The 25,617-nt window shown below is 41.0% G+C and overlaps 1 protein-coding gene across 1 annotated transcript in view; it reads left to right on the top strand.

Moving 5' to 3' along the window:
- Window positions 1–20,540, top strand: part of LOC118422312 (androglobin-like) — an 85,852-nt gene extending 65,312 nt beyond the window's left edge. The window contains exons 19-46 of the mRNA XM_035829831.1: window positions 357–510; window positions 1,638–1,741; window positions 2,176–2,384; window positions 3,115–3,229; window positions 3,645–3,812; window positions 4,226–4,241; window positions 4,467–4,567; window positions 4,933–5,071; window positions 6,218–6,268; window positions 7,723–7,761; window positions 9,100–9,132; window positions 9,841–9,877; window positions 10,409–10,503; window positions 10,943–11,036; window positions 11,377–11,511; window positions 11,913–12,066; window positions 12,573–12,760; window positions 13,212–13,408; window positions 13,834–13,940; window positions 14,319–14,378; window positions 14,817–14,928; window positions 15,544–15,612; window positions 16,851–16,996; window positions 17,848–17,907; window positions 18,182–18,401; window positions 18,708–18,846; window positions 19,409–19,592; window positions 20,026–20,540. Of these exons, the coding sequence (XP_035685724.1) occupies window positions 357–510; window positions 1,638–1,741; window positions 2,176–2,384; window positions 3,115–3,229; window positions 3,645–3,812; window positions 4,226–4,241; window positions 4,467–4,567; window positions 4,933–5,071; window positions 6,218–6,268; window positions 7,723–7,761; window positions 9,100–9,132; window positions 9,841–9,877; window positions 10,409–10,503; window positions 10,943–11,036; window positions 11,377–11,511; window positions 11,913–12,066; window positions 12,573–12,760; window positions 13,212–13,408; window positions 13,834–13,940; window positions 14,319–14,378; window positions 14,817–14,928; window positions 15,544–15,612; window positions 16,851–16,996; window positions 17,848–17,907; window positions 18,182–18,401; window positions 18,708–18,846; window positions 19,409–19,592; window positions 20,026–20,223 (3,324 nt within the window). The 3' untranslated portion in view covers window positions 20,224–20,540. The remainder of the gene's footprint in view (window positions 1–356; window positions 511–1,637; window positions 1,742–2,175; window positions 2,385–3,114; window positions 3,230–3,644; window positions 3,813–4,225; window positions 4,242–4,466; window positions 4,568–4,932; window positions 5,072–6,217; window positions 6,269–7,722; window positions 7,762–9,099; window positions 9,133–9,840; window positions 9,878–10,408; window positions 10,504–10,942; window positions 11,037–11,376; window positions 11,512–11,912; window positions 12,067–12,572; window positions 12,761–13,211; window positions 13,409–13,833; window positions 13,941–14,318; window positions 14,379–14,816; window positions 14,929–15,543; window positions 15,613–16,850; window positions 16,997–17,847; window positions 17,908–18,181; window positions 18,402–18,707; window positions 18,847–19,408; window positions 19,593–20,025) is intronic.
- Window positions 20,541–25,617: the final 5,077 nt, after the last annotated feature.

Here is a 25,617-nt window from a genome sequence, read left to right as displayed (position 1 = left end):
TTCAGTTGTTAGTTCATCAGTAGTGTATATACATTGACATAGTGGAAAATGCGGCCATTCTCTTTCGGATGAATTTATGCATAAAGTGATCTGAAAGAGTATCATGATGGCATTTTCCACTATGTTGTGATTAAGTTAAACAAATGCCACAAACATTTTGGTAATGCTGTTTGTTGTTCTTTTTAGCACAACAATTCCACAACTTATAATCATCAATCATCAACTGATCCTGACTGGTTACAAAATGATAACTTCACAAGTACAAAATTTCACTGGTCATTTTCAAAGACTTGCCAGCAATGCATATTTTCCCTGGCTTCTTTTGCTAACGATGTAGACAAATTTTCCCCTTACAGAGAGAGTCCTCCCCCACTAAGAAGTCGGGGTTGCAGACCCCCGCGGCTGCCCAGCAGTCCACCATCGCCGCCAACACCCCCAAGGGAGGGGCCAGTCCGGCTCCGCAGCACTCTGTAGTGCAGATGATAGAGGACCAGACGCCATACTACCTGTGTATCCTTTACTAGATACAATAATTTCCTCAGTCAGCATCCTCCTACACAGGGACATCCAACAGCCAAACTGCCTGTCTGGATGTACCCTGCTCTTTTGACCGTCACTTTTAGTTCCTGTGGACGTCCCCCCCAAACCAGCTGTCAGCCAATCAGAAGATAGGCTTTCTGTTTTCAAAAGCTGGGTCTCGCATATATAAGGGTAAGCTCATTATTATTTATAAGCAGGGCAGTCAGGAACTAAGGGTGACGGTTGAAAGAACAGGGCACATTCAGACAGGCGGTTTGGCTGTTGGATGTCCCTGCGTAGGAGGATGTCAGCCAGCTGATCAATCGATTGATCGGTCAATCAATCAATCAATCAATCAATCATTAACCTTTATCACTCTTGCTAAAGGTATGTATTATGGCCCCCTTCAGTCAGTATTGCCCATCTTCAAATCCTAATTGATATCAGCTTGGCGTTGACTATGGCTAAACAGTCCTACACGAGAATGACAGTTGCTGCCACAACATAAGTTAGTCACATCTGTAAGCTGACTCAGGTCTGTTGCAACATTATTTTTGGGACACAGCCAGGCCAGTTCAATGCCTCTGTAGCCCTGGACCACACAGCTTTGCTTAATCACTACAGCAGGGGGCTTGTCTGGTGGTACTGTGGTCTGGTCAGTCTTTCTCAGATGCTAAGTGCTAAGCAGAGAAAGCAGCTTGTAACAAGTCTTTGGTTTTATGAACATGACAGGATCAAACTTACGTCCTACAGCTTACAAGGCACACACTTAACCCGCTTGGCCATTGCACCAGTGACCACCGTTTAAGTTCAACTTGATAGCACACAAAATGTTCTTCAGTGTATCCTTAATTGATAAGCTGCACACTAACTGTGAACAAATGAGGCAATAGTACTATTCTAGCAAGGCCAGCTCCTTCAAAAGCATTTCTTGTTTAAGTCTTGTTTAATTAAGCACAAACTTTCACCATTCCTGTGTATTTGTCTGTCCCTACTTGTAGACTATCCGATATCAGCAATGAGTCGTAAGTGTTATGTACTTTGTCACATTTGCTAATAAATAAATAAGATATTTAATTATTTAGTCTAAGTTAGAGTATCCTTAACCTGTACACCAGTTGTGGACAACCTTCAGCCCACTGAGATCGTGGTCAGCTTCTCTTCGCTGTCCTTCTGGCGCGAGCAGCCAACGCCTGACCGCTCCTCCCTCACCAACATCAAGGTGCAGTCTCTCTATTCTTAGTAGTAACTCCACTGCCACAGTACTGTAAATACAGAAATGTTTGTGGTGGTTTTATGTTTGCAGTTTTTGCGGTGTCCACTTCACCACAAACTTAAAAGCACCGCGAACATTTTTTTATGAAGTATGGATCATGTTAAAATTGTTCAGGAACTATTGCTATTTTTCTTTTATTCTTTATAGGTGGTAACAGCCAATGCAGCTAAGAACAATCCACATGCACCAACATCATAGGACATTTATATCATAAAACCTAGTACATGGATCAGTGCAGGTTAGATGCAGGTAGACACCAGAAATACCTGCACAGCTCCAATTTTACCTGCACTATATTATAACCTGCGTATAGAGGACTGGTGATATTTAGAGCCCTGTGCTTAATATGTATGTTTGTTTAATATTTTAAAAACTTCAAGGAGAGGGATGAGAAGAAACCGGATGACAGCACGGCAGCGAGCGTTGCCGAGGCAGCCAGCACGGGCTCCGTGAACAAGGAGCAGCGAATCGTCCCGCCCGGCCTGCTCGTGGCGGAACCGTACTCGTGGAAGAGCCTGGTTACCGGGCAACCGGTGCTGCGGATACGGTCAACGGCGACGCGGGCAGCTGTACTCACTCTGCCTGAAGGGTAAGAGACAAGATCCTCTCACAGTCTTTTCTTCAATCCTTACCACAGGACCCATCAGTTCCCTCTATCCCAGGATGGAAATTAGCTTGTTGGGATGGGGAAAAAAATTCACCTTACCTGTCTCAAATTTGAACTTGATGACGTGAAAAATTGTAGCCTGGGGTCCATCTTCCGTAACCGCAACCAGAGTTAAGGATACGGTCTACGGCAATGCAGGCAGTTGGGGTAAGGAAACAATGAATGAAGGAATGTTAGTTTTAACCTTTATTTATTCATTTATTCATGCCTGTACTGGGCAGTGAATGTAAATGTATCAAACATACAAAACACACAAAACAAATTGTGTTGAGAATAAGATGAACATGTGGAAGGCATTCAGCACCAAGGACAGATATCCGCATTGGCCCATATAACTGCCCTTCAGTAAACACCAGCTTTGCAGACAAATAGCAGTCATTCTTTAAATTCCTTCAAATAACTCCTGGATATAAACAGATATTCTAAAAATTTGCCACTGTATTTGGTGCAATTATCCGCGTGGTGCAACAATGCAAAGTTAACCTGCTGCACCACACCACCATGGGATTTTGGGATTCCGTGCAATTGATAGAAGTTTGTGGTAATCCATTGTACAATTAACTGCCTTCTACAATATTGCATGCATTGATAAAGCTTTCTGTGTACATCGGAGTAGATTATTTTATCAATGTTCATCTTGTTGTGTTTTCAGACGCCATGTTCTGCGGTTTATCGTGTCAGCTCCACTGGGATTCCACATCCACCTGTGCTCCACGGTGCAGTTTGTGTTTGGAGAGGAGGAACAAGTCATGCCACATCTTACAAAGGTAAAAACTGACAGAAGTACTGAGCATAGAATAGTATCAAAACTGCCATAAAAAAATGATATAATGTATCACATCAAATTGTGCACTGAACCTGGTCTTTGCTTGTTTGGTAAGAGCCTCCCATAATTTTATTCGTATCCCAAAATCTGAACTTTGGCTGGTCTTAATTTCAAGAATCATATAGACAAACAATCATGAGGTGGAGTTGTGTGAAACAAATCCTTAACCACTAAGCAATATTTTTTACATGTCATGTTAAGATGAGAAGATAAACTTGATGGAACTGTGACTGGTCACTTGATTCATGTTTCCACACATGATTATTATGTATTCAGATTCTAAAGCTTGCTCTAATAACAAATGTCATTGAAACTTACTCCTTCATGACATTGTGCCTTTTTGTTATTCGTAATAGGAGAGCTGCAGGTTTGTTGACCAGGCTGTCTCCTTGATGCAAGCGCTGGGCAGCATCATCCAGTGCTTCAACGACCCGGTCGGCCTGGAGGAGGCTAGGAGGAGTCTGGTGAAGGCACACTGTCCCTACCAACCTGACAACACAGCTGCTAGTCTACGGCACTTTCAGGTGAGACATACACATGATCTTATACCTGACAGTGTGTGTGTGTGAGGGAGGGAGGGAAAGAGAATAGGGCAGGAGGAGTCTGGTGAAGGCACACTGTCCCTACCAACCTGACAGCACAGCGGCTAGTCTACGGCACTTTCAGGTGAGACACAACATGGAGGAATGAGTGAGTTAGTGAGGGAGTTAGTGAATGAAGGAGGGAGGGATTGAATGATTGACAGAGCAGGAGGAGTTTGGTGAAGGCACACTGTACCTACCAACCTGACAATGTAGCTGCCAGTCTCAGGCACTTTCAGGTATGTGTGTTTGTGTGTCTGTGTGTGTCTGTATGTGAGAGAGAGAGAGATGGAGGAGGCACGGAGGAGTCTGGTGAAGGCCCACTGTCCTTACCAACCTGACAACACCACTGCCAGTCTCAGGCACTTTCAGGTGAGGCATATAAAAGTGGAATTAAGTGAATGAGGGAGAGAGGGAGGAAGGGAGTGGATGAATAAGGAGGCCAGGAGGAGTTTGGTGAAGGCACACTGTCCATACCAACCTGATAACACAACTGCCAGTCTCAGGCACTTTCAGGTGTGTGTGTGTCTGTATCTGTGTGTGTGTGTGTGTCTGTGTGTGTGTGTGTGTCTGTGTCTGTGTCTGTGTGTGAGGGAGGGGGGAGGGAGAGAGAGATGGAGGAGGCTAGGAGGAGCCTGGTAAAGGCTCACTGTCCATACCAACCTGACAACACAGCGGCCAGTCTCAGGCACTTTCAGGTGAGGGATATAAAAGTGAATGAGTGAATGGGGGAGAGAGGGAGGGAAGTCTGGTCAGGAGTCTGGTGAAGGCACACTGTCCATACCAACCTGACAACGTGGCTGCCAGTCTCAGGCACTGTCAGGTGTGACATATATGTGTGTGTGTAACAAGTCATCGAGTGAGTGAGTGAAGGCACACTATCCCTGCCAGCTTGGCAATATTTTTCAAATTGTCATTTTTTCACCCATGCACTCATGCATTCATGCATTTCTTTCCAACATTAACTATATAAAGATACAGTCATCCTTTCACTGATGCTCAGAATGCCCCAACATACAAACAAACAGACAATAAAACAACCTCCTGCCCTATCTTCCCACAGCTATTCTACCAGGCTCTGTACGCAGCTTTCCGTACTGCGCTGGAAGGTCAGGTGACCCCGGAGATCAGCTTTGCGTTCCGTGCACTGAACATGGACGCCACCACGCGGGAAATCCTCGGCCCTGCACAGGCTAGGACAGGTACTGTAGTTCACTTTTATCTTCTCGGTACCAAACTTTCATGGTCTGAGAAACTTGAACTTGTTCTTGGAACTAAATGTTCATAGTGGCGGCAGGTGTGTGTAAAAAAAAGTTGGTGTATCATTTGTTATATGTAATGATAAGTTCACATTACAGAAGTCACAGTGAAAACCAAGAAAATAAAAGTACTGTAACAGTTAAAAAATCAGGAATTACTGTAACAGTACTTCTTTTCACAAGGTTTTGACTTTTTGTCTTCACCATTCCTTTTGTCATATTAGTACATCAACAAAAATGATGAGAGCTGCATGTCTTAAGCATGTCAAAGGACCCATGACCCTGAATCTGACATCAGAAAGAGTAATGCTAGTTCACCTTTATCTGTAGGGTAACCTATATCCGTTGTGTTTAATACAGGGTAGGAATATCAAGTCGTCAGGCAGTGGTTTCAAGTTAGCAAGCAGTAGTTTTGTTAAATTTTCAAAACATTTCACATTGAAACGACTGTTCCTGGACCCTGTATGACCTGTTTAAAATACAATGGATATAGGTTACCCTTCAGATAAAGGTGAACTAGCATTAGGAATCTAGGACATCTCTCTGCCATTCTGCTATTGTTCTCTGCACTACTCATGTCAGTACAACAGCCAACCCAGACGTCTTCCGTTGCATTAACGGAGCTTGCATGTTGTGCTAGCAGATGTAAAATGGTGGCTTTGTTACCAATCAACAGGTGATGGTGAAGGTGCATGTACAATGAATGCAGTTGCTGTATGATGGTTCGCTGTGCATGTGGTGCATTTCAAAGGGACTCTGCGGTGAAATACATAACTTAGGAATTTAAAGCAATTTATCCTTTGCAGAGAAATAAATGCCCTCTCCATATCACTGCCTCTCAGTCACTTACCAGTCCTGTAGCCCTTCAGCCTTAGGTACAACATGATGTTCAACCACAGCCCCTATGGCCTCAAAAATGCTATGGGACTGTCATATGTTTGTAAAGTGACTGTGCAATCACTTTGAAAATAGATTCTAATAGCACCTCAGAGTCCCTTTGAACCTAATGCTAGATTGCTGCCTGGCCTAAGCTTGGTGGTTAATATTTAAGTTAAAGCTTTGCCATGCTGACAAGTTTGACTTCTGCAGGGCACAGCTACAGGTCCGCCACGCGTATGTCCATGGGCAGTAGTAGCCTGGGTGAGTTGTATCCGGTCAGAACCGGTCAGATCTGGTTAGAACCAGTCACAGCCGGTGCATGGTGGTGGTAACCGGTCAGAACTGGTTCCTTAATAAAAGTGGTGGCGGGAGCATGTTTAACACTAACACACCTTCTCTCTTACAGCATGCAGCCTTGTCAAAACAAGGCGGCAGGCGGCGATTTTAGCCGCCTACTTACATTTTTCCAGCCGGCTACTTTGGGGTAGAATTTCAAAAAAGAAAAGTTTAAGTCCAGTGCTCCCCTTTACAAAATCCCCCAGCAATTTGTTTTGATAAACCTCTGGCAGTTTTCTGATAGTTGGCCCCCGTTAGGGGTCATAGCGGGGAACCTATGCCGAATTTTTTTTGAAATTCAGGATTTTTTTGCCAATTCAAAGTTTAAAGATAACAATAAAAGTAACAATAAAAGTTACCCAAAATACACCCCCAAACCATATTTAGGGGTCTAGATTTTAAAATTTTCCCAGGGGGAGGCCCCCCAGACCTCCCCTACGGGACGGGGGGACACCCCCCTCCCATACCTACCCCCTGCTCGCCACTTCGTAGCTCGCCGCAAGCCGCTACGCGCCTTGCCTGCTACTTTCATATAATAGCCCCCTACTCTAAAAGTTTGTGACAAGGCTGGCATGACTTTAATACCTTTTTAATAACACCTTTTGATGCCATCAGTAACCTTACATTTTAATGCCATCTGGGCTTCTGAGCCATTGTCACAATCCCCTCTTGCGAACACTTCAAAAGTTTTATAGATGTCATGAAATTTATTTTGTGGAGGACATTCGTAAATAATAAACTTGACTATAGGAATGTCATCCACAAAATAAATTTCATGACATCTATAAAGTCAAGTTTATATGTCTTAAATATCTTATCATGAAAACTAACAAATCAACATTTTGACAGACACACTGTTTAAAACAAAATAATTAATATTGCACTTTTAACTTTCACAATTAGCATTTATATCTTCCTACCCGCTTGATCTGTGTTACAAATGTAATGCAGATGTTTGACAGACTCTTGCAGGGGACACACACTTGTAGATATCTCTAAAGACATAATGCTGGTCACTTGACATTTCATAACTTTTTAAGCCTTGATTATCACAGCCCAAAATGTTTCTAGATAGCTACATTAGATTTTGCCTATCATTGAAAAGAGCATCTGATTTACTTGATACTTTTCCTTATCTTATGGTAACTAAGGAGTATACCACCTTGAAGTTTCTGTTTCTGCATTGTTTTTAAGCTGTTGAATATTTCAACTTCCTAAGGAGTGCATAGTGACCGGTATTACACAATGCAACTTGATTGTAGAAAATCTATTAACTACCTGCACACATCTCAATGTCTAACTCCATGTTTAACTTTACTAACGTGTGTGAAACTCTTTTGTGTTCGATTAAAAACCAATGTCTTCCCATCATCCACCAGGGTCAGGGCGAGCAAAGTCCCCGCGCGGTCGGAACCGGCGTAAGTCGCCTCTAACGTTGCTATGCACGTCAATCACCGGGTTCTAAGGTTGCTATGCACGTCAATCACCAGGTTCTAAGGTTGCTATGCACGTCAATCACCAGGTTCTAAGGTTGCTATGCACGTCAATCACCGGGTCCTAAGGTTGCCATGCACGCCAGTCACCCATAGTGCCACCTAATTGGTTAAACAGCACAATGCATGACTCCACAGTTAAAAGTAGTGGTAAAAGTAGCATACCATAGGCACGATTTGAGATAAGATTTTTGCTCATTTTGTCCATGATTTATTAAATGGAGAAAATCTGTATGAAAATGACCAATATTGCCAGAAATTTTTGTTTTGACGAAAGGTCAAAGTTTTAAAATTTTGTCTAACTGTTAGTTATATGTTGACCGTCAAATTATAGCTTAACAGTACAAATGAGGCAAAGATGGGCAAAAATCTTGTCAAATAAACGTATAAGCTGTAGTACTATTAGTTTAGATCTGTGCCTTAACTGCATGTCTATAAGAATGATATATGATTATCTCCAAGTAGAATAGCTGACGTAAAATCTCTGTATGTTAATATGTTAGATCTTTTCAATGTTCAACCTGCTTGCAGATGACTACCCTTTTCTCCACCAAGTCGTGATAGAAACTTATGTTATTCATAATATTGTTTTGTATCTGAACATTTGAAGGGAACAGGGTAATCATATGGTTTTGCAGTTTTGTAAATATATGAGTATATAATACAGATATCTTGAGAAATCGACCTTTCCTGACTTTCTGGCATTTTTTTAGAGAAGAGAAAGTGGATTCCGAACAAACAATCTCAAAGCCCTCTCTTTCTATAAAGTATAAAATCTGAATTCATTTCTGTGTATGAAGCTACTTGAATGACAATGATGTTTTTTTGATAATACGTCATTATGTTCGTATCAATGGGTTTGCAAGTTAAGTTGTATAATTCATGAAATCATGGCTTAATTCTCCTAAGAATTTTAAGTAAAAGCCAACAGAAAAAGGTTTTGATTGTAATGACTAGTACATTATATAATATTGTAGTGAATGGCTTGTACATATCATGCCTTCCCTCCAAGAATGGATCACACATTGTGATAAGAAACCTTTGAAAAGCAAACTTCCATGAGAGTGAAACTGCTTTTTATGATTTGCTGCTTTTCTTCTTTCCTTTCCTCTTGGTTTTTGGTTCATACGCACTTTGGTTTGGTTTCTTTTATTTTTTGAAGGGCTGACAGTTATATTAACACCGCTGACAAACAGTTAACACTGCATGACTTTTTTTTGTGCATTTCTGCTTTTTATTTCTCGCACCTGTCGCCTCCCTCAGAGCACCTCCCCGGCTTCAGATTTGACTCCAAAGGTTTGTGCCCAACTTCCCAAAGTCTTAAAGGAAGTAATGCATGCAGCTGTCTAATAAACTTTTCTCCTTAAAGACCCTTATAGATTTAGACTTGATAAAATCTTGATTATGATTAATAAGCAGGGCTGCCTCCAAAATATCCATCGGTCCCAGGACAGAAATTTCACCATGTCTGTCCCTAAAATCTGACCTTTATGACGTGATATCAAAGAACATTTTTACAGGCTTAAACTGAGATTAACAAAACTGAGATTTAACAACTCCGAAAAAATGATTGGGACAGGAAAAATTTGCAGACAGTCCTGTTAAGTAAAAGGTGTAACATAGACCGTGATATTTACTTCGTAATCACTAGTGCAGATAAAACCCTTACCAACATACTTAATAGCTATCCTTTATAGTCCTATGCTATTGGATATGGAATAACAAGTAATGTAGCTGTTACCATCAATGAATAGCTAACAATTTGCATGACTAGTCTTGATTCACAGAATACAGAATGATGCAGGTCCATTTCAGCAATGATAAACTTAAAGCATTCATTCATCCAATGACCTATTCATTCCTTCATTTCATTCTTTCAATGATTCAGGTTGCAGATGTGAACATACAGCAATACAGGAGCAGAATCATACATTGGTGGCAAAATACTTTCATCTGTTAAGACAACTGTTTGATGAACTTCTTGTATTCTTTTTCCCCACATAGAGGGAGCAAAGGATGTCCCTGAGGCCTGGAATAACAGGTAAGTAGAAATAGAGCTTTATTATTACTTGTAATGGACTTTGGTTGATAGTTTCTAAGACCTAGTGAATGCTTGTCTATAAAGGGTTTTCTTGACTACATTTAGTGACTGTATTAGATTTTCATTGACACGACTCTGATCATAAGGTTGTGGTAGCCTTCCCCGTCTGGCACCAACTGTAGACAACACAAAAGCCTCATCACCAACAGCTGCAGCTTCACAGAATCCGTCCACAAAATTGTTTCTGTGTGTCCTGTTGTTTTGTACAGTTATTTTTATCATTATTTTTTAAAATTTATGGTCGACCAGGAAAAAGAAGATAATATATTATGCAATGTAATATTACACTTTCAAGCTAATTGTCGATCAAATAGTCTATCCTTTACTCAAAAAGCAGAAAATGTCAGACCTGCCTTTAGGAGTAACCACTTAGAGAGACTGTTTAGGGCCAAATGTTCACTATATCCCATGGACAGTCATCTTTGTAGTTTGTAGTCTGCCAACCAGCTGATTTTTCTTTGTGCTTTCCAGGGAGGCGACCCCAGAAGAGCACGAGGCGATGACAAAGATCCAGTCCCACTGGAGGGGAACGTACGTGCGCAAACTCAAGAGGGCACAGACTCCTGGTGGGTTTTATTAACTTATTTTTATTTCTTCTTGGCATTCTTTGTACATTTTCATAGCAATGGCTTATGACCAGTTTTATGATGATGCCACATATGAGAACCATTGACATTGAGGCATTATATACAGTATTATGCAGCTGGCAGAATACAAAACTTTTGGGATCCATCTGACTACTGATTTATGGTTGAGGAGTTCTTCCATGTTTGACGTTCAAGAACAAAACTTACCACATAATCAGAGCACAAATTCAGTGATACATATGTTTGGTAACAACCGCAGAGTTTTCTGACTTTATGTTTCAAAAGGGTATTATGTAATCATTATTGTTTGGCAGTACACTATGGCCCATGCATGCCAGAGTTTACAAGCAGACCCTGTTCTTGTCTTTCACATTTTGAAAAATGACTACAATCAATGATCTATTGTTCCTCCCCACAGGTACGGATGAGAACTCCAAGGCCAGAGAAGAGCTGCAGAAAGCCTGGGCCATTCTGGAGCCAAACCTGGAGACCATCGGACTCACCCTGCTCAAGTAAGACTTTAAGACACCCGTTGCTGCTGTCATCCTACTGATAAAAGAATGGCCCAGAATTACTTTTTGTAGTCTCTTTCTGCTAAGTAATGATAGCGAGGTTCACAGTTCCAAACCAGGGCCCTGCCAGGCAGTTTGGGAAATGAAAAGTATGATTATCATATAAAAGACAACAAAATACACAAAACACAAAAATAATAAATAATCATGAACATGATTTGTGTATAATATTTCTTTAATTACTTTTCATTTGCAAAAGCAGCCTGGAATAGGCCTTTCAATCTTAGCATATCAAACATTTTGTAGCCTACATTTAATACTGTTTCTTGTTTTTCTCCAGGGACATGTTTAAGCAGGACCCAGAGTTGATGACCCGCTACCCCTTCCACCAGGACGAGTGGAACAAGATCTCGTACGCTGACTATCAGGGCACCTTCGCTGATCAGCCTGCCCAGACCTGGTTTGTCGTATTCAGGTGGGTTACCTGCTTTTGATATGGCAAGCAACACATTTTATAAACCATCTCTTTGGTGATGAGGGGGGGTGAGAGAGAGTGGTGACGAACCTTTGCAGTTCTTTATGTTGGGCTTTAGGTACCCAGGGCTAGGAGTATGTGAGCAACAGGATTTGTTAGATTTGACAGGCCTTTCAGTGTTATATAACCAGCTGCTGCCAAGCCACTTGCCTGTGAAGCTGTTGTGTTACGCTGAATGTCGGTTATATTGAATATAAAGATACAGAATGATACAAAAACAGGTTGAAATTCAGAGCAAGGCATTGGGTTTGGGATATGCATAGAATTATGCTTAAGAAAGCTATGATGTTCCTGTTACTAAGTTTTAAAACCCAACATCTTATCTTTTCCTCTTCCTACAGAGATGTTTTCTATGTGGATGAGGAATCGTTGGTGGTGCCCAAGTTGTACACCCCAGTGACCACCTGTATGCTGAGGGTGGTGAATAACGACACTCGCGAGGATGTACCGAGAGTCTTCCAGCGGGTCGCACCACACGTCTACAAGAAAAACAAGGTAACAACTTCTGCCTACTGTAAATGTTGGGTTCTGCAGTCATCTTCACTGCAGAACGTAACTGCTTGTTCTGTCTTCTGCCTGCCTGTTCCCCCAGTTTTAACTGTAAACTAAAAACAACCATGAACACTCCATTTTCCCTCTCCAAAATTAAATCCCCTCATTTACATGTTCCTTATCCCTTAGTGCCCAAGTAGCCGTTTGGTTACAGGTTCCCTATTGGTTACAGTGTTAGGCAGCAATTGTAAGGTTAAATACCGATGTTTGTATTTGAAATCTCAACAGCAGTATTTTGTTTCATATATTTTTTCATGTGCTAGTGCCCAACTATTTTCTGGGGAAAAAAAGGACATGATGTTCTGAAGAACTGGACAGTTATCATCTCAAAGTTTCAGTGGGTCCAAGATCTTACAAAAGAAATTTTCAAAATCCACAACTTCTAAGTTTGAAAGTGACTTTCCTGGTATTAAATCACCAGTAGTTAGTAATTTTTGCGACTTTTCCAGACTGGCTATACCTTTGTGGCAGAGGCACGGGCGGGAGACCTACCGTTGCCTGGCAACAAGTGGCGGATGCGCCTGATTGGCTCGTCCAGTCCACTGCCCGCTCCACTGAAGGAGACCCTGACGACAAACTTCGCAGTTAAGGAGCTGAGAGATTACTACATGCCTAATAAGGACTGTATCATGTTCAGGTGAGTAATGCCATATAAGAAGCTACTGTCCTAATAAGGACTGTATCATGTTCAGGTGTATGTTAAATAAGGAGCTACTTTCCTAATAAGGACAGTGTCATAGTCAGGTGTGAAACCTGATTCCATACCAAATAAGGACCTACTTACCTAATAAGGACTAGGTCAGTAGTCATGTTCAGGTGAGTAATGCCAAATAAGGAGCTAATTTCCTAATAAGGACTCTATAATGTTCAGGTAAATTGTCTACACGCCATGCCAAACAAGGAGCTAATTTCCTAGAGTCAAAGACTATATTCAAATTGAAGAATAAGGTTTTAGTGTAACATTCTTTATTCACCTCACCTCACCTAGTCCCATCCTAGACCATGGTTGCCTCCAGCACAAGTTCTTTATTAAGTCTTCTAAGTAGAAGATTCAGATGAAGCCTCATCAATGTTTTGCTTCCCAACAGGTATGCAGTGAAAGTGACGGCTGATCACCTGGTGACCTTGCAGCTGTCGACCTCCAAACCTGACGTGTACATCCAGCTGCAGGTGCTGGACCATGAGGAGGAGGTCGTGTCAACCCAGGGCAAAGGTCACGCCGTCATCCCCGCCTTCGTGTTCCAGAAGGACTGGCAGCCCGAGGACAGGCCGAGCAGTAGGCAATGTATGTAACTATTTGGATGCATTCCCATGTTGTCATCTTGAACTCAACTCAGTCACTCATAAAAACCTGAACAACAAATTGAGATATTTCAATCTCAAGAGGATATATGACTTTACCTTTGTTTGTGCCATATTTCAACTCATTTGATAAAAAAAATGAGCCTGCTAGAATACCAATGGCATTACTTGATGTAGGCCTCTCTTATGATTGTTTATACCCACATACGCACATGGGTACCTGACTGGTTGGGAGGTAAAAGGTGGTGGAAGGAGCGGGAAGGGCTCCCCTTTCCAATACTATGCCCTAGACACAGTGGATAACAACCTACTGCCCCTACAGCCTCACAAAAGGCTAAGGGACTACCTACATTCCATATGAACAAGTCCTCATCCTATTGATTTGGCTGTTTCCCTCCCACCCTTCAGCCCAAACAGCAGCGGCCCCATCCGGACCCATGAAGAAGGCCACCAGTAAGGAGAGTGTGGCAGCGGACAAGAAGAAACGCACCAGCTCAGCCGGGAGCCGCTCTTCGGTAAGTCAGGTCACCATATTATCTTTTCACCTTTAAAGCCATACCAGAGAAACATGTTGATGTAGGTTAGACATCCAGTTCAACAATATTACCCAACTATGGCAAAAAGCAGTTTTTCGAGCAACTGGATATGGACAATTACCAAACTACCCAGTTGTAGAAATTGAATTGTCTGTAATCAGGACATTGTCTATTCTACACTCTTGTAGTCTTATTTTTCATATTAGAATTGTATATGTGCGAATTGTGCAATTATGGAGAAACCCATGTTTGCTTGTGATTCCCTGAAAAAATTTTCTTAGTATTCAAGTTTGCAGATTTGACCTTCGAAGACCCACTGACCTTGATAATGACAACCTCCATGTTTCTTCCCCTCAGCGTGGCAGCCGACATGCGTCTCCAGTGAGGAGTGAAGATGATACGGAAGTAAACAGAAAGGTATGGTCAATAGAAGCATTTTTACATTTCCAGACTCACAACAGTGAAATTTGTATTTGTGTTAATAAAGCTTGTTAGTAGATATCAACTCTACCATATCATTACAAATGTCTCTGTCACAGTATATTATATGCTAGGGCAGGACAACATGCTCTTTCACAGATATAGAAAACTCAATTGTAATCCAATTTCCTCTTTATCCGTGGGGCAACCTATTATCCATTGTATTCAAAACATTATTTAGGGATATCAAGTTGTTGGAAGTGTCAAACTACAATGTTTTAAAAATATTGCAGTTTTTAAAAAGTACAGAATAGGTTACTCCATAGATAAAGGTGAACTAGCGTAACACCCAGTTGCAACAGAGTGAGTTAAAGGGTTTTGTCTGCTATAAACATGCAACATTTGAAAGTATATGTTTTCTTTTTTTCTTTTCAGCCGCACAAGTACATTCTGCAGGCCATAGTCCTGAGGAAGAGCTGGCCTCTCTCCACCAGTCAGTGGGCCTTCGTCAACCAGCTCAAGGAACTGGAGAAAACAGAACTCAAGAGTATGTCATGTCTTACCCCTGTCCTTGGTGCTGAACACCATCCATGCATACATGTACATATAGGCACACGATCTACACACAAACACATTGGTCACTGATGCCGAACAACATCCACACACAGTTAAGCATACATATCCTTGATGCTGAATGCCATCCACACACAAGCAAACACACTTGTCCTTAGTGCCGTACCATACACTATACACATATTAGGTACATATGCCTGTCCCTGGTGCTTATTGCCATTTCCACATAGGCTAACATCCTTCGTAATGAACACCATTCAGTCACCATATACTTTTCCTGGATACTGAACACCATCCACACAAACGTAAACACACCTGTCCTTGGTGCTGAACACCATCAACACTCTGCCTTACCCAAGATAACTTGCACCTTAATAGTTATAGCTACAATTACCTTGTACATTAACATTTGTAATACCTCTGATTGTACATTTATTTACTGGGATGAAGTATTAGCATGTTCCCCTGTACTGTAAAAAAACCTCCTGTTTCTGACTGGTTAGTTTCTGTAGTTTGTAACCACTGAAGAACCCTGTTGTCATGTGTCACACTTGAACTTTCAACTTTGAACTACACCCTAAACCCGCAGAGCCGGCAGACTTGGAGTCAGCGGTCAGGTCAGAGGTCAGGTCATCATGTAGGTCTGCCTCCAGCAGAGGTAAGATGGTCAAAGGTCAAAGGGCGCCAAGCACCACCAATAGAGGTCGTCAGTTAGGTCACAGAAACTTGCATTGATGGATAACATCCCATGGACACTCAAAAAATTTTGGAACAACTTACTCTCCTTTGTAATATTTTTCTAGCAAGAATGGCATGGCAGATTACAACGAGACACATGTGGTACCACAAAGGCAAAACATGAAAACCAAAAACAATCGTTTTTAGATTCTGAAGCATTTTACTATAACCCCTATTGCCATATTCACTTTGTAATTAAGACATGCAATACGACATTTCACGTTTTTACTCAACTTTTGGGCAAATGTTAGAGGTTCCAAAATTGTAATAAATCATCACTGCGGAAAGGTGCTGCCTACCATTCAAGCCCACCTTTTTCCTTTTTGTCAAATTGACTGCATATACAGGGGGATGTTATCCATGAGATGAAGCTAGTGTGGCCTAACACAAAACATCACTCTAACCCCCACATCATCTGAGCATGCTGTGTATATCGGCACTTCAACAAATGGAATGCATGAAGCAATAACATATATTTTCATCACTGATGTATACAAGAGGAATGAAACTCTTAGAATGGACTTCGCTTGTTTTGTCCTGTGCAATCCCTTTACGTGAAATATAGAAGACGGGGTTCTTGAACTAATCAATGTCACTGAAGAGCTACTCTTCACTGGTTATGACAGAGAAAACAGACGGTATATTCAGTATTTATAAAGGTTCATTGTACCATGAAAATTCCCCTAGCACTTTTCAACAAGTACAAATAACAGTGAACCATGGTTTAACATTCCCTTCTAAGGACTACAACCCTTTCCGGTAGCGTGCATGTTGGGTGAGTGACACAGCCTGTTCAGAGGCATAGTCAACAACCACTGGACTTTTTGCACATATGGAATTTGCACATATGCACACTACATATTATTTTACCCATCAGAATGTCATATTAAAGCCCTGTTTTAAAGCAGGTCGAAAAAAGTTGAGGGTGAAATGGTGTCATGTTTTGAGGAAGTCCATCTTATCTGTTTCATTTCTCAAACATCTTAATTAAGATTTTATTTCAACACATTATCACTGATGCAGCTTTTTCTCTCTAATAGGTCGGCATGCATGGCTGTATACAACGCTTATTTGCATGCAAGTCCTCCAAGCATGGGAAAACATGGCAAACATCTTTAAGTTACTGTTTTTCTTATAAGACTCTCGATTGTTTCTTAGACGCTATCCCAGGGAAGGACAGGTCCGTGTCTCCTCCTCGGAGTGAGAAGTCGGTGGCAACCAAGGCTGGAGGGAAGAAGGGGAAGGACAAGGACAAGGGGAAGGGAGACAAGGGCGAGAAGGCAGCATCGAGACCTCCGTCTGTGGTGAGTGTCATAGTGGTAATAGCTCAGTACATGTAGTTCCTTATTACTAATATTAGGCAATGTTGAGTTGATAATGTGAATAATGTCCCTGGTAACTAAAAATGTTTGTATGAGTGTGGGAATAAAAAAAAATCTTTGGCAATAAAAAGTTGCATTCATTGTGAAATCTAAATGTTGCACCAAACAAGTCATTCAGATTCTTCATTTTTCTTCTTTCACACCTTCTTCTTTGACTTTGGGACTGACTTTGGCATTCTATAACATAAGTTTTCCGATATCTTTTTTGAAATCTACAACATTTTTGCTCATTTCTCAGCTGCTTTCTACAATTTATATTGTGGTAGAAAAATGTTTTTTGGCAACTGCAAAAATTGAAGCATGCACAAATGTCATCAATATACTATTTATTGAAGTAACATTGCACGCAGTCGGCTCTACGCACCATGTGCAAGAGGATGAGTGAGTGTGAGTGAAGTAACATTGCCTTAACATAAAGTCTCATCTGTGTTGGTAGGTAACATGAAAATTAGATCTCCTTAATACAGCATGGTTTTAACTTCCTTTAGTTTTAGTTCCTTACTTCAAGCAGCTAACAATTTTTTTCCTTATTGTTTTTCTTGCTGCAAATGGATCAACTTTTCTTACTCAACTTAAACTGGAATGGTTTTGTATCATTTTGTGTTGTTTTGCACAGAGTACAATTACATAGAGGAATGTGAAAATTGTACCATGTATCTAGTTATATCATATTCAGCATTTTAAATAATGGTTTTTACATTATTTTATTAGTGTATTGTAGCTCTTTCTTAAGTACTTCGTGTTGTTTATGTATGTTTTTTGTGCACCTGCAGCAATTTGACACCAACAAGCCATACTGGATGCTGAGGCTCGTGAGTGACGGCACGGCTGCTGTAAGTACAAAACAATTACCTGTTTGCAATACAATATAAAACCATAGCCTCAAAACAACTCTCCTCTACATCACTCTTGTTACTTGTGGGCCAGTGAGCCCCAAAACACGTCAAAGTATGCTGGTTCATTTTCTTATCGGTCCAAAATCCGATCTACTGATTTTTTTCAGGTCGTTTTTTTTTTCTGAACCAGTCCACAGAAGAAAATAGATAGCGGTTTTGTACCGGTAACCACCCCAAGTACTAACCAAAAATTCCTTCCTGTGTTCCACAGGAGGAGCTGGAAGTAAAGAAGGACACAGAACGCCAGGAGGAGATCAAAGCCATGAAGCAGGCCTGGGAAGCCGCCGAGCCCGGCCGTGCAGTGAAAGCCATGCAGTCCCGGCTACAGTTCCTCAACAAGCGAAGGAAAACGGGCGGAGCCACGGATAAGGAGAATGTGGCAGAGGAGGAGGCAGCGGGGAGCGTCATCACCACGGATGCTGCAAGTGAAGGTAAGTTTCATTCATTCATTTATTCATGTATTCATTCGTTCATTCATTCATTCAATAACTCCTCCATTCCATCTTGAGAACATCCGAGTAGCCCCTTCAACCCTCAACTGACTGCTTTGCTATGCCTGCCAAAGCTGCTTGGTGGTGTTTATACTGGAGTGCATTTATGTTCATTGACCAATACCTGTCCTTGGTACTGAAGACCCTCCACTTATTATCTTTGATTCCCTTTCCACACATTTGTTGATACCTAATCTATGATTAACATACATGTTTTTACCAAACTGTCCTGTGTATTTTGTGCAGTTACAGCCCAGTCCCGTACAACCCCAGTTCCTTCAGAGATTGATCAGCCGGTTGTCAGCGAGGTTTTCTCTGTCGAGCCACCCAGGCCCCCAACGCCAAAGGATGCCATCCAACCAGTGGATAGGACTCCGTTCATTAAGTAAGTCTTTGTTTGCCCTTTGTGTTTTTGTTAAAGATTCAAAAATTTTCTCGTGTGCACTTTGCCTGTTGAATCAGTTAGGCTTAGGTCCCAATTGGAAAAATGGGCCCTTTGGGGCGTGACCCCTACGTGGGCCCGTGGGACACCTTGCGACTCCCGGGATATTTTTGGGCCTGGCTGGGCACCGGGTTGAATTCAAGTCTGGCTTAAAATGAACCCGATAACAAATAGACACTGTGACCTACCCATGGGTATCGAAAGAATTGAGCTTCATGACATAAATTCAATAAAAAATATATTTTTCTGGGTTTAAAATAATAGAATTAACAAAGGAAATTGATAACATGGGCTCCCAAACAATGAACGTAGATGGAAAAAATTTAAACTTGGAGATAGCCCTGTCCCATTATATAAACTTTGCGACTGACAAAGATTATGTACACAAGGTAATGCTTCTCTCACAGAAAAGCGACAGGACCTCCCAAGCTGATATCAGTTGAATTTGCTCACATAAAGACTCTGTTTACTAACTGATGTACCATTTGCAATGTTCCTTCCACAGAAAAGCGACCGGACCTCCCAAGCTGATAGATGAGGAGGAGATGGTCCGGAGGCAGCAGGAGCGGATGGAGGAGATCCGGAGGTTCCGGGCGTTCCGCGAGGACGTGCTGGAGCGCCGGGAGGCGGACAGGCTGGAGAGGAACCGGCTCAAGGAGAGGCAGCTGCAGGAGTGCGAGGAGATGCAGGTGATTGGTCTATTCCTTAGCCAATCAGGGGGCAGGGCTGCAATTTAAAAATGTAGATATTAATGGGTGATCAGCTTATTGTCCCCAATGATAAAACTTGTCCTCGTCTTTCATTTATAAACAAAGTGAAAGTAATTTTGAATCAGTTTTGCTAAAACAAACCTAGTGATTCAGAACAGGTCTTACAGGTTACTTATACCAGGAAAATTCCTCTAGTCTTTTCAATGAGTACAAGGAAACAGTGAATTACGGCATTCTATCACAAGGACTGCAAAGACTTCAAGTAGTTTCTATAGTCCATGTTGGTTGAGAAACACAGTCGACACAGGATTCAAACTTACAACTTCTAAGTCCACGACCCACTGGACTATGCAAGACTATATGTAGCTGACAGGTGTTTCTGTAACATCTGTGCTTCTCGTATTTTTCTCAGGCCGCCCTGGACCGAGCCCGTAACGCCATCAACACCCCGCGGGAAGCCTACCGACAGAAGTTCCTGGAAGTCGAGAGGAGAAAGCGGGAGGCAGAAGAAGCCGCAGAAGCCGCCAAGATGGCAGAGATGGAGAAATCACCGTCTCCGAAGGGCAAGAGCGAGAAAGGGAAGAGCGCTGGCAAAAAGGGGAAGAAATAATTAAATTTGTAACCTCCATTAATATTTATCCACCAGGTTAATACACATACTGTAATTCCTGATTTTTTCAATGTACTTTTCTGTTCACAGTTTAACGGTGACAACTGTAATTTGAACTTATCGCTACCGATAACAAATAATTTGTCTTGGCGATGATAACAAATAATTCGTTCACTGTGAACATTTAGTTCCGAGAACAACATAAATTTTCTAAGACCGTGAAAGTTTGGTACAGAGAAGACAAAGTGAATTACAGTATATTGGCCACTTTGAAAAACAGCATGATTTAAATTTTTTCAGTGCAGAAACCCTCACGTATGGACGGTTAGATATTGAGTAGTGCATTAAAGATCTCTTTAGATGCAATTTTTCAGGGTAACAGATATACTATGTGCATGTGAATTGGCAGACTTATGTGGGTATATGTTGATTGTTTAATCGTAACTCTATGCACGGCACCTGTTTTAGTTTTATTCACAGCACAAGTTGATATTTCCTTCAGCACTGAATTTTTCTGTATATAGTTTATGACATTTAGCTGTGTCTTAAGTTCATTTTCCACTAGTTCAATGGAATCAGGGTTAACAGCTAGTTCAATAAGCTGCTATTCCAAAATTAACATTCCACAAAAACCTTGTACATTGTAAAATAAACTACGAAGCTCAAAATGACTATTTTTGTACAGCTTTGAGGGCTGTAGTTCGATGTTTGTTCTATACAGGTTTCACTGTAGTTGGAAAATAAATTTGTCTTCTCTGGTAGGAGGTTGTATGAAAACTGGATATTTTCTATACTGTTCATAATTCCCTATGCAATTTTCTTGGTATATGAAATGTATATTATGCTGAAAACTTCAAATTTGTGAAGAAAGATGAATGTATATTTTGACTGGTGTGTGCCTTCTCAAGTTTCTTGCACATAAGTGTCAATAAAAGCTTATTTTCAAGGAAAGTGACTTCCGTGTAGTATTACATGTTCTTGTGTTACATCTTACCAAAAAAAGGAAGTTTTATCAAGATAAAACTGCCTAGACTTCATATATAGGTTGTTTCCTGTAAATTGAAAGGCCCAAACACTTGAATATGAGTGATAATATTATAAAAGCAGTGCTTTGCACAGTTTTATAGCATCTGAATTCTGCCGCAGTGTGCGGCAGATTTTTCTACATGCCTACTTAACGCTAGTTCACCTTTATCCGTGGGTAACCTATATCCAATGTTTTGAAAAACATGGTAATTTAGTGATATCAAGTTGACAGACATAGTTCAAACTGCAGTATTTTGAGAATATTGCAGGTTTCAACTACCAGTATTACATCGACCTGATATCATCAAATACCAACAATGGATACAGGTTACCCCATGAATAAAGGTGAACTAGCATTACTATCTATATGAGTGGGCTCTTCAATCCAAGCTCCATGCTCAAATTGAACTGCACTGCCAACACATGTTATGAATATGCACTCTCCAAGCAGAGCTTAGGCTCTGGCTGTTCTTTGATGGTTTGTGTAGGCATTTTTGATCAGACTTTCTATTTTCTTGATGTTTAGATAGCCTGGAGTCAAGCCTTGTTTGCTTTAATCTACTGCCAAAGGTTATTACCTGGCAAATAAAGAAAATCTAGAAAGCCTTATAAAACACCTAAAAAATGTCAAAAAAACAGCCAGAGCCAAACCTCTGCCAACAGATGCCATGAATATGCATACACAAGTGGACTCAGCCATGTGAAAAATAGGTCTCTGAACCATTGAGGAGGTAGAACTATGCTCTTAGGCACTTTTGACTTACCGTAACTTTCCCAATAATGCAGCATAAGAATTCTACTTCTAAAGCCATGAAATAGATGAGGGATACCTAGTAATGAATCTAAAATTTCAAAAAGACCTACACCGTATGATGTAGCATCGTTTTTGCAAAATGAAGAGAAGATGATTCAATTTTTTACCGATTAACAAAGCACAATTTACAGTACAGTGAGTTCTTTTGTAGTATCAGACCTCGTTGTTGGGAAAGTGTCACTCTGAATACAGACTCCTATTGTAGTCATCACTTGTAGCTAGTCTAGCCAGACAATAGCACATTTCAGAATTGTTCAATTCAATCAAAAGAGTTTTGTCAACATTGCAGACTTTATGTTGCCCGGCCTCCCTACAATATATAAGTAGAACACTGTCCCACGTTTTTTCCATCCACTCATTGTTTAGAAGCCCATATTATGTTAATATTAGTCATTAGATATGTCATGTTAAGGTTACAAGAATGAATTTTCATTAATTTCATCTCGGGAAGTTCAGATTTTGGGGGTGAAATTTTTGTCCCAACAAGCAAATTTTCATCATGGGACAAAGGAACGGGTCCTAGAGACAGCCCTGCATTGCCCCCATACAGTAAATATATTTAAGTTTGTGGGGATTAACTTTCGCGGTAGCAAGAAAATGGAGTGTTCGCGGTGGTTTTAAGTTCACGGTAGCACCACAGACTGTAGTCACATACTATCATGGACAAATGTTCGCGTTGGTTTTAAGTTCGCGGTAAAGTGACCACTGTTAAAACTTCAAACATAAAACCACCATGAACATTTCTGCATTTACAGCATCTCTGTACAATATCCTACTCTCCAAGCAGAGGTTTGGCTCTAGTTGTTTTTTGCCATTTTTTAAGCATTCTCATCAGGCTTTCCCTTTTGTACCATTTTCTTTATATCTCACGGCCTAGGCCACTTCTTAGCGCTTAGGTTGCAAGACATAAAGAAAATTGTGCAAAATAGAAAGCCTGATAAAAACGCCTAGAAAAGCATCACAAAACAGCCTAAGCCTAACCTCTGCTTGGAGAGTACAATATCCTTCTTTACTGGCACTCTCTAGGAAGTTCAGATCCCAGTCATGGTAGCCTCTGTAGCAGGCTCTCTGCGGCCTTTTTTCGGCTCATAATACACTTTTGCTGGCCATTTCTTGTTGTACTGGGTCACTGATTTGTTGGCTGTCACTGATTCGTTGGCCCCTTAATGGCGGCAACGAATCAGCGACCCAGTACAAAAAGAAATGGCCAGTAAAAGTGTATTATGAGCCGAAAAAAGGCCCCAGAGATCCTGCGATGGAGGCTAGTCATGGCTCCTTTTAAGCTTGTCAGATTTTTTTACTAAGATGATTTAAGTAATAATGGGTGTAGGGGAATTATGGTACGCTGAACAATAGTGAGAAGGGTGTGGCTTTCCAACAGGATTTTCACTAGTGTTTTTTTGGCAACTTCCCAAAATAATGATTTTGACAACTCCCAACTGTTAGTCAAGCCTACTTTGTGCTCTTTTCAAGTCAGGCAATCTTTTTCTTTAATGGCATATGAGCTAGATTGCACTTAGTTTCTTAAGGCATGGCCACAACAAACCGAGTGCAATATAACTCATACAACATCAGAAATCATAGAAAATCCATATCATAAGCCTGAAAAAACAGCTTAAACTGTGGTTTCAAGCACTTTAATCAGGTATGTCAGAATCGTAATAAGAGTACAAAAGAAAAAGATAGTAACCAAGTTGAAATATTCTTTATTTTTTACAGAATGATTCTAACAACTATGGCCAAGACATACTCTCCAAGCAGAGGTTAGGCTATGGGTGGTTATCTTCGTCGTTTTTATTGGGCTGTCTATTTTGCACTCTTTCTTTATGTCCGCCGGCCAAACGCTTGGCCTGTGACAGGCATTAGACATGACAAATTCGTCCACATATTTATACAGGAACACGTTATCAGCAGATTCGGTCTGAAAACTACTGAAGTTGTTTACCAGAAGACACTTAAGACGTAACCAAAGATCAACGACCCTTGAAGTACTTTCAAGTACGGCTCTTTCTTACCTCCTTGGTATTATATACTTACTTGTTTTTAAGAGCATGGTCTGTGCTGAAGTGAGTTTTGTCTTGAATTTTCAATGACTTTCTGCATTGATTTCAGTCAAGACAGTGCAGATACCATAGTATGAATAATTTATAGCAAATTTTCTCCCAAGGGATACTTGCAGATGGTAAAGAAAGAAATGAAGGTAGCCTAATATTCAGTATTGTGAAAATTCATTACTGTCCAAGCAGACATGTCAGCTGGATGAAAAAAGGGAAGAATTTTGCCACATAGGGACACATAAGTTGCCATGGGATTTCAGTCAGGTCTTTTGCAGTCTATCAAGCTATCCGCTGGCCTGTCAGTGCACCCCAAGGCCAATCAACTCCTACTAGGCTTTTATTCCTAACATGGCCAGGCCAGAGTCAGGTAGAGACTAAAAATTCCAAGGATACATGTATTTCAGTGAGAAAGACTCTTGTATTAAACTGGGTTTGGCTAGTTCTCTTTAAGTATTAGACTCTAAAGTAGCAAAAAAACAGATGTCCCATTTTTTTTCTATAACAGTCATTTGTTTTGTCTGTTTACCCCAGTATCTTTTGTCTTGTGGCACACAGCAAAACCCACTGCACCGGTCCTTGCATAAGCGCCTGAATTGAAGTGAATAACCATCGACTTTCCCCCATATTAAATGATCAGCACAATTTCACAGTGGATGGAAAACAAAGTGCACAAAGCGATATCTAATATGGCCCCCTTGTTCAATCGGACACGGTCGGCTGCTCTAAATGCTCAAGTGCTGAAACTCTATTCGATCCCGCCGAGTTGAATTGCAGTATTGAGACGACCACCTTTAACCTAGAGTACAGGCTTGAGCAACAAAGAACAACTTCTTGGTCAGACGTCACAGAACAACAAGAGGCTGCTGGCCACAGGTGTGTGAAGTGTAAAGAGGGGAGGGGGGCACACAAAGCAGCAAGCATGGCTGCTGCCTTTTCCCATATTGTAAAGAAAGGTTGCTCCATTACAAGTATTACGTTTCCCTTTCGCACCTGACGGAAAACCTTTGTTTTCTCTGATTCACTTCAGATGTAGAACACTAAGCTGTTTGTTTCGCAATGAACAATTTGAGATTTCCATTTCTGAATGGGAAAAAATAACGAGCACTGGTCTACGAATGAGGACACTCGAAATTTTTAATCTAGAAAGTGGAGATTTTAAAGTAGAACACCTCAACATCTATTATGCATTATGACAGATATAAGGCTAGCATTATAATCTTTATGAGGGAAGTATGCTTTGTCAACTGACATGTAAAATATTACTGCACATACAGTAAGAAGTTAAGTATGGGTCTTCCATTATTCCAACCTAGTGCCTTTGTAAGCTAGAAAACAACTTTCTAAAGATGTGGGTGAGGCTTAAAGCCTTAAATAAGGATATAAGGATAGAGTCGCAACATTGTCAAAGGGATAGCCTACGTCACGGGGCCTTTAAGCCATATACTGGCTTCCTTTAGACAAATCTAGCGTCCAGACTGGCACCGTTTTTTAACCTAA

This window comes from Branchiostoma floridae, chromosome 9 (genome assembly GCF_000003815.2).
Source record: "Branchiostoma floridae strain S238N-H82 chromosome 9, Bfl_VNyyK, whole genome shotgun sequence".
Classification (NCBI taxonomy): domain Eukaryota; kingdom Metazoa; phylum Chordata; class Leptocardii; order Amphioxiformes; family Branchiostomatidae; genus Branchiostoma; species Branchiostoma floridae.
Note: the sequence above shows the minus strand (reverse complement) of the source record. Positions and strands in the feature narration are given on the sequence as shown.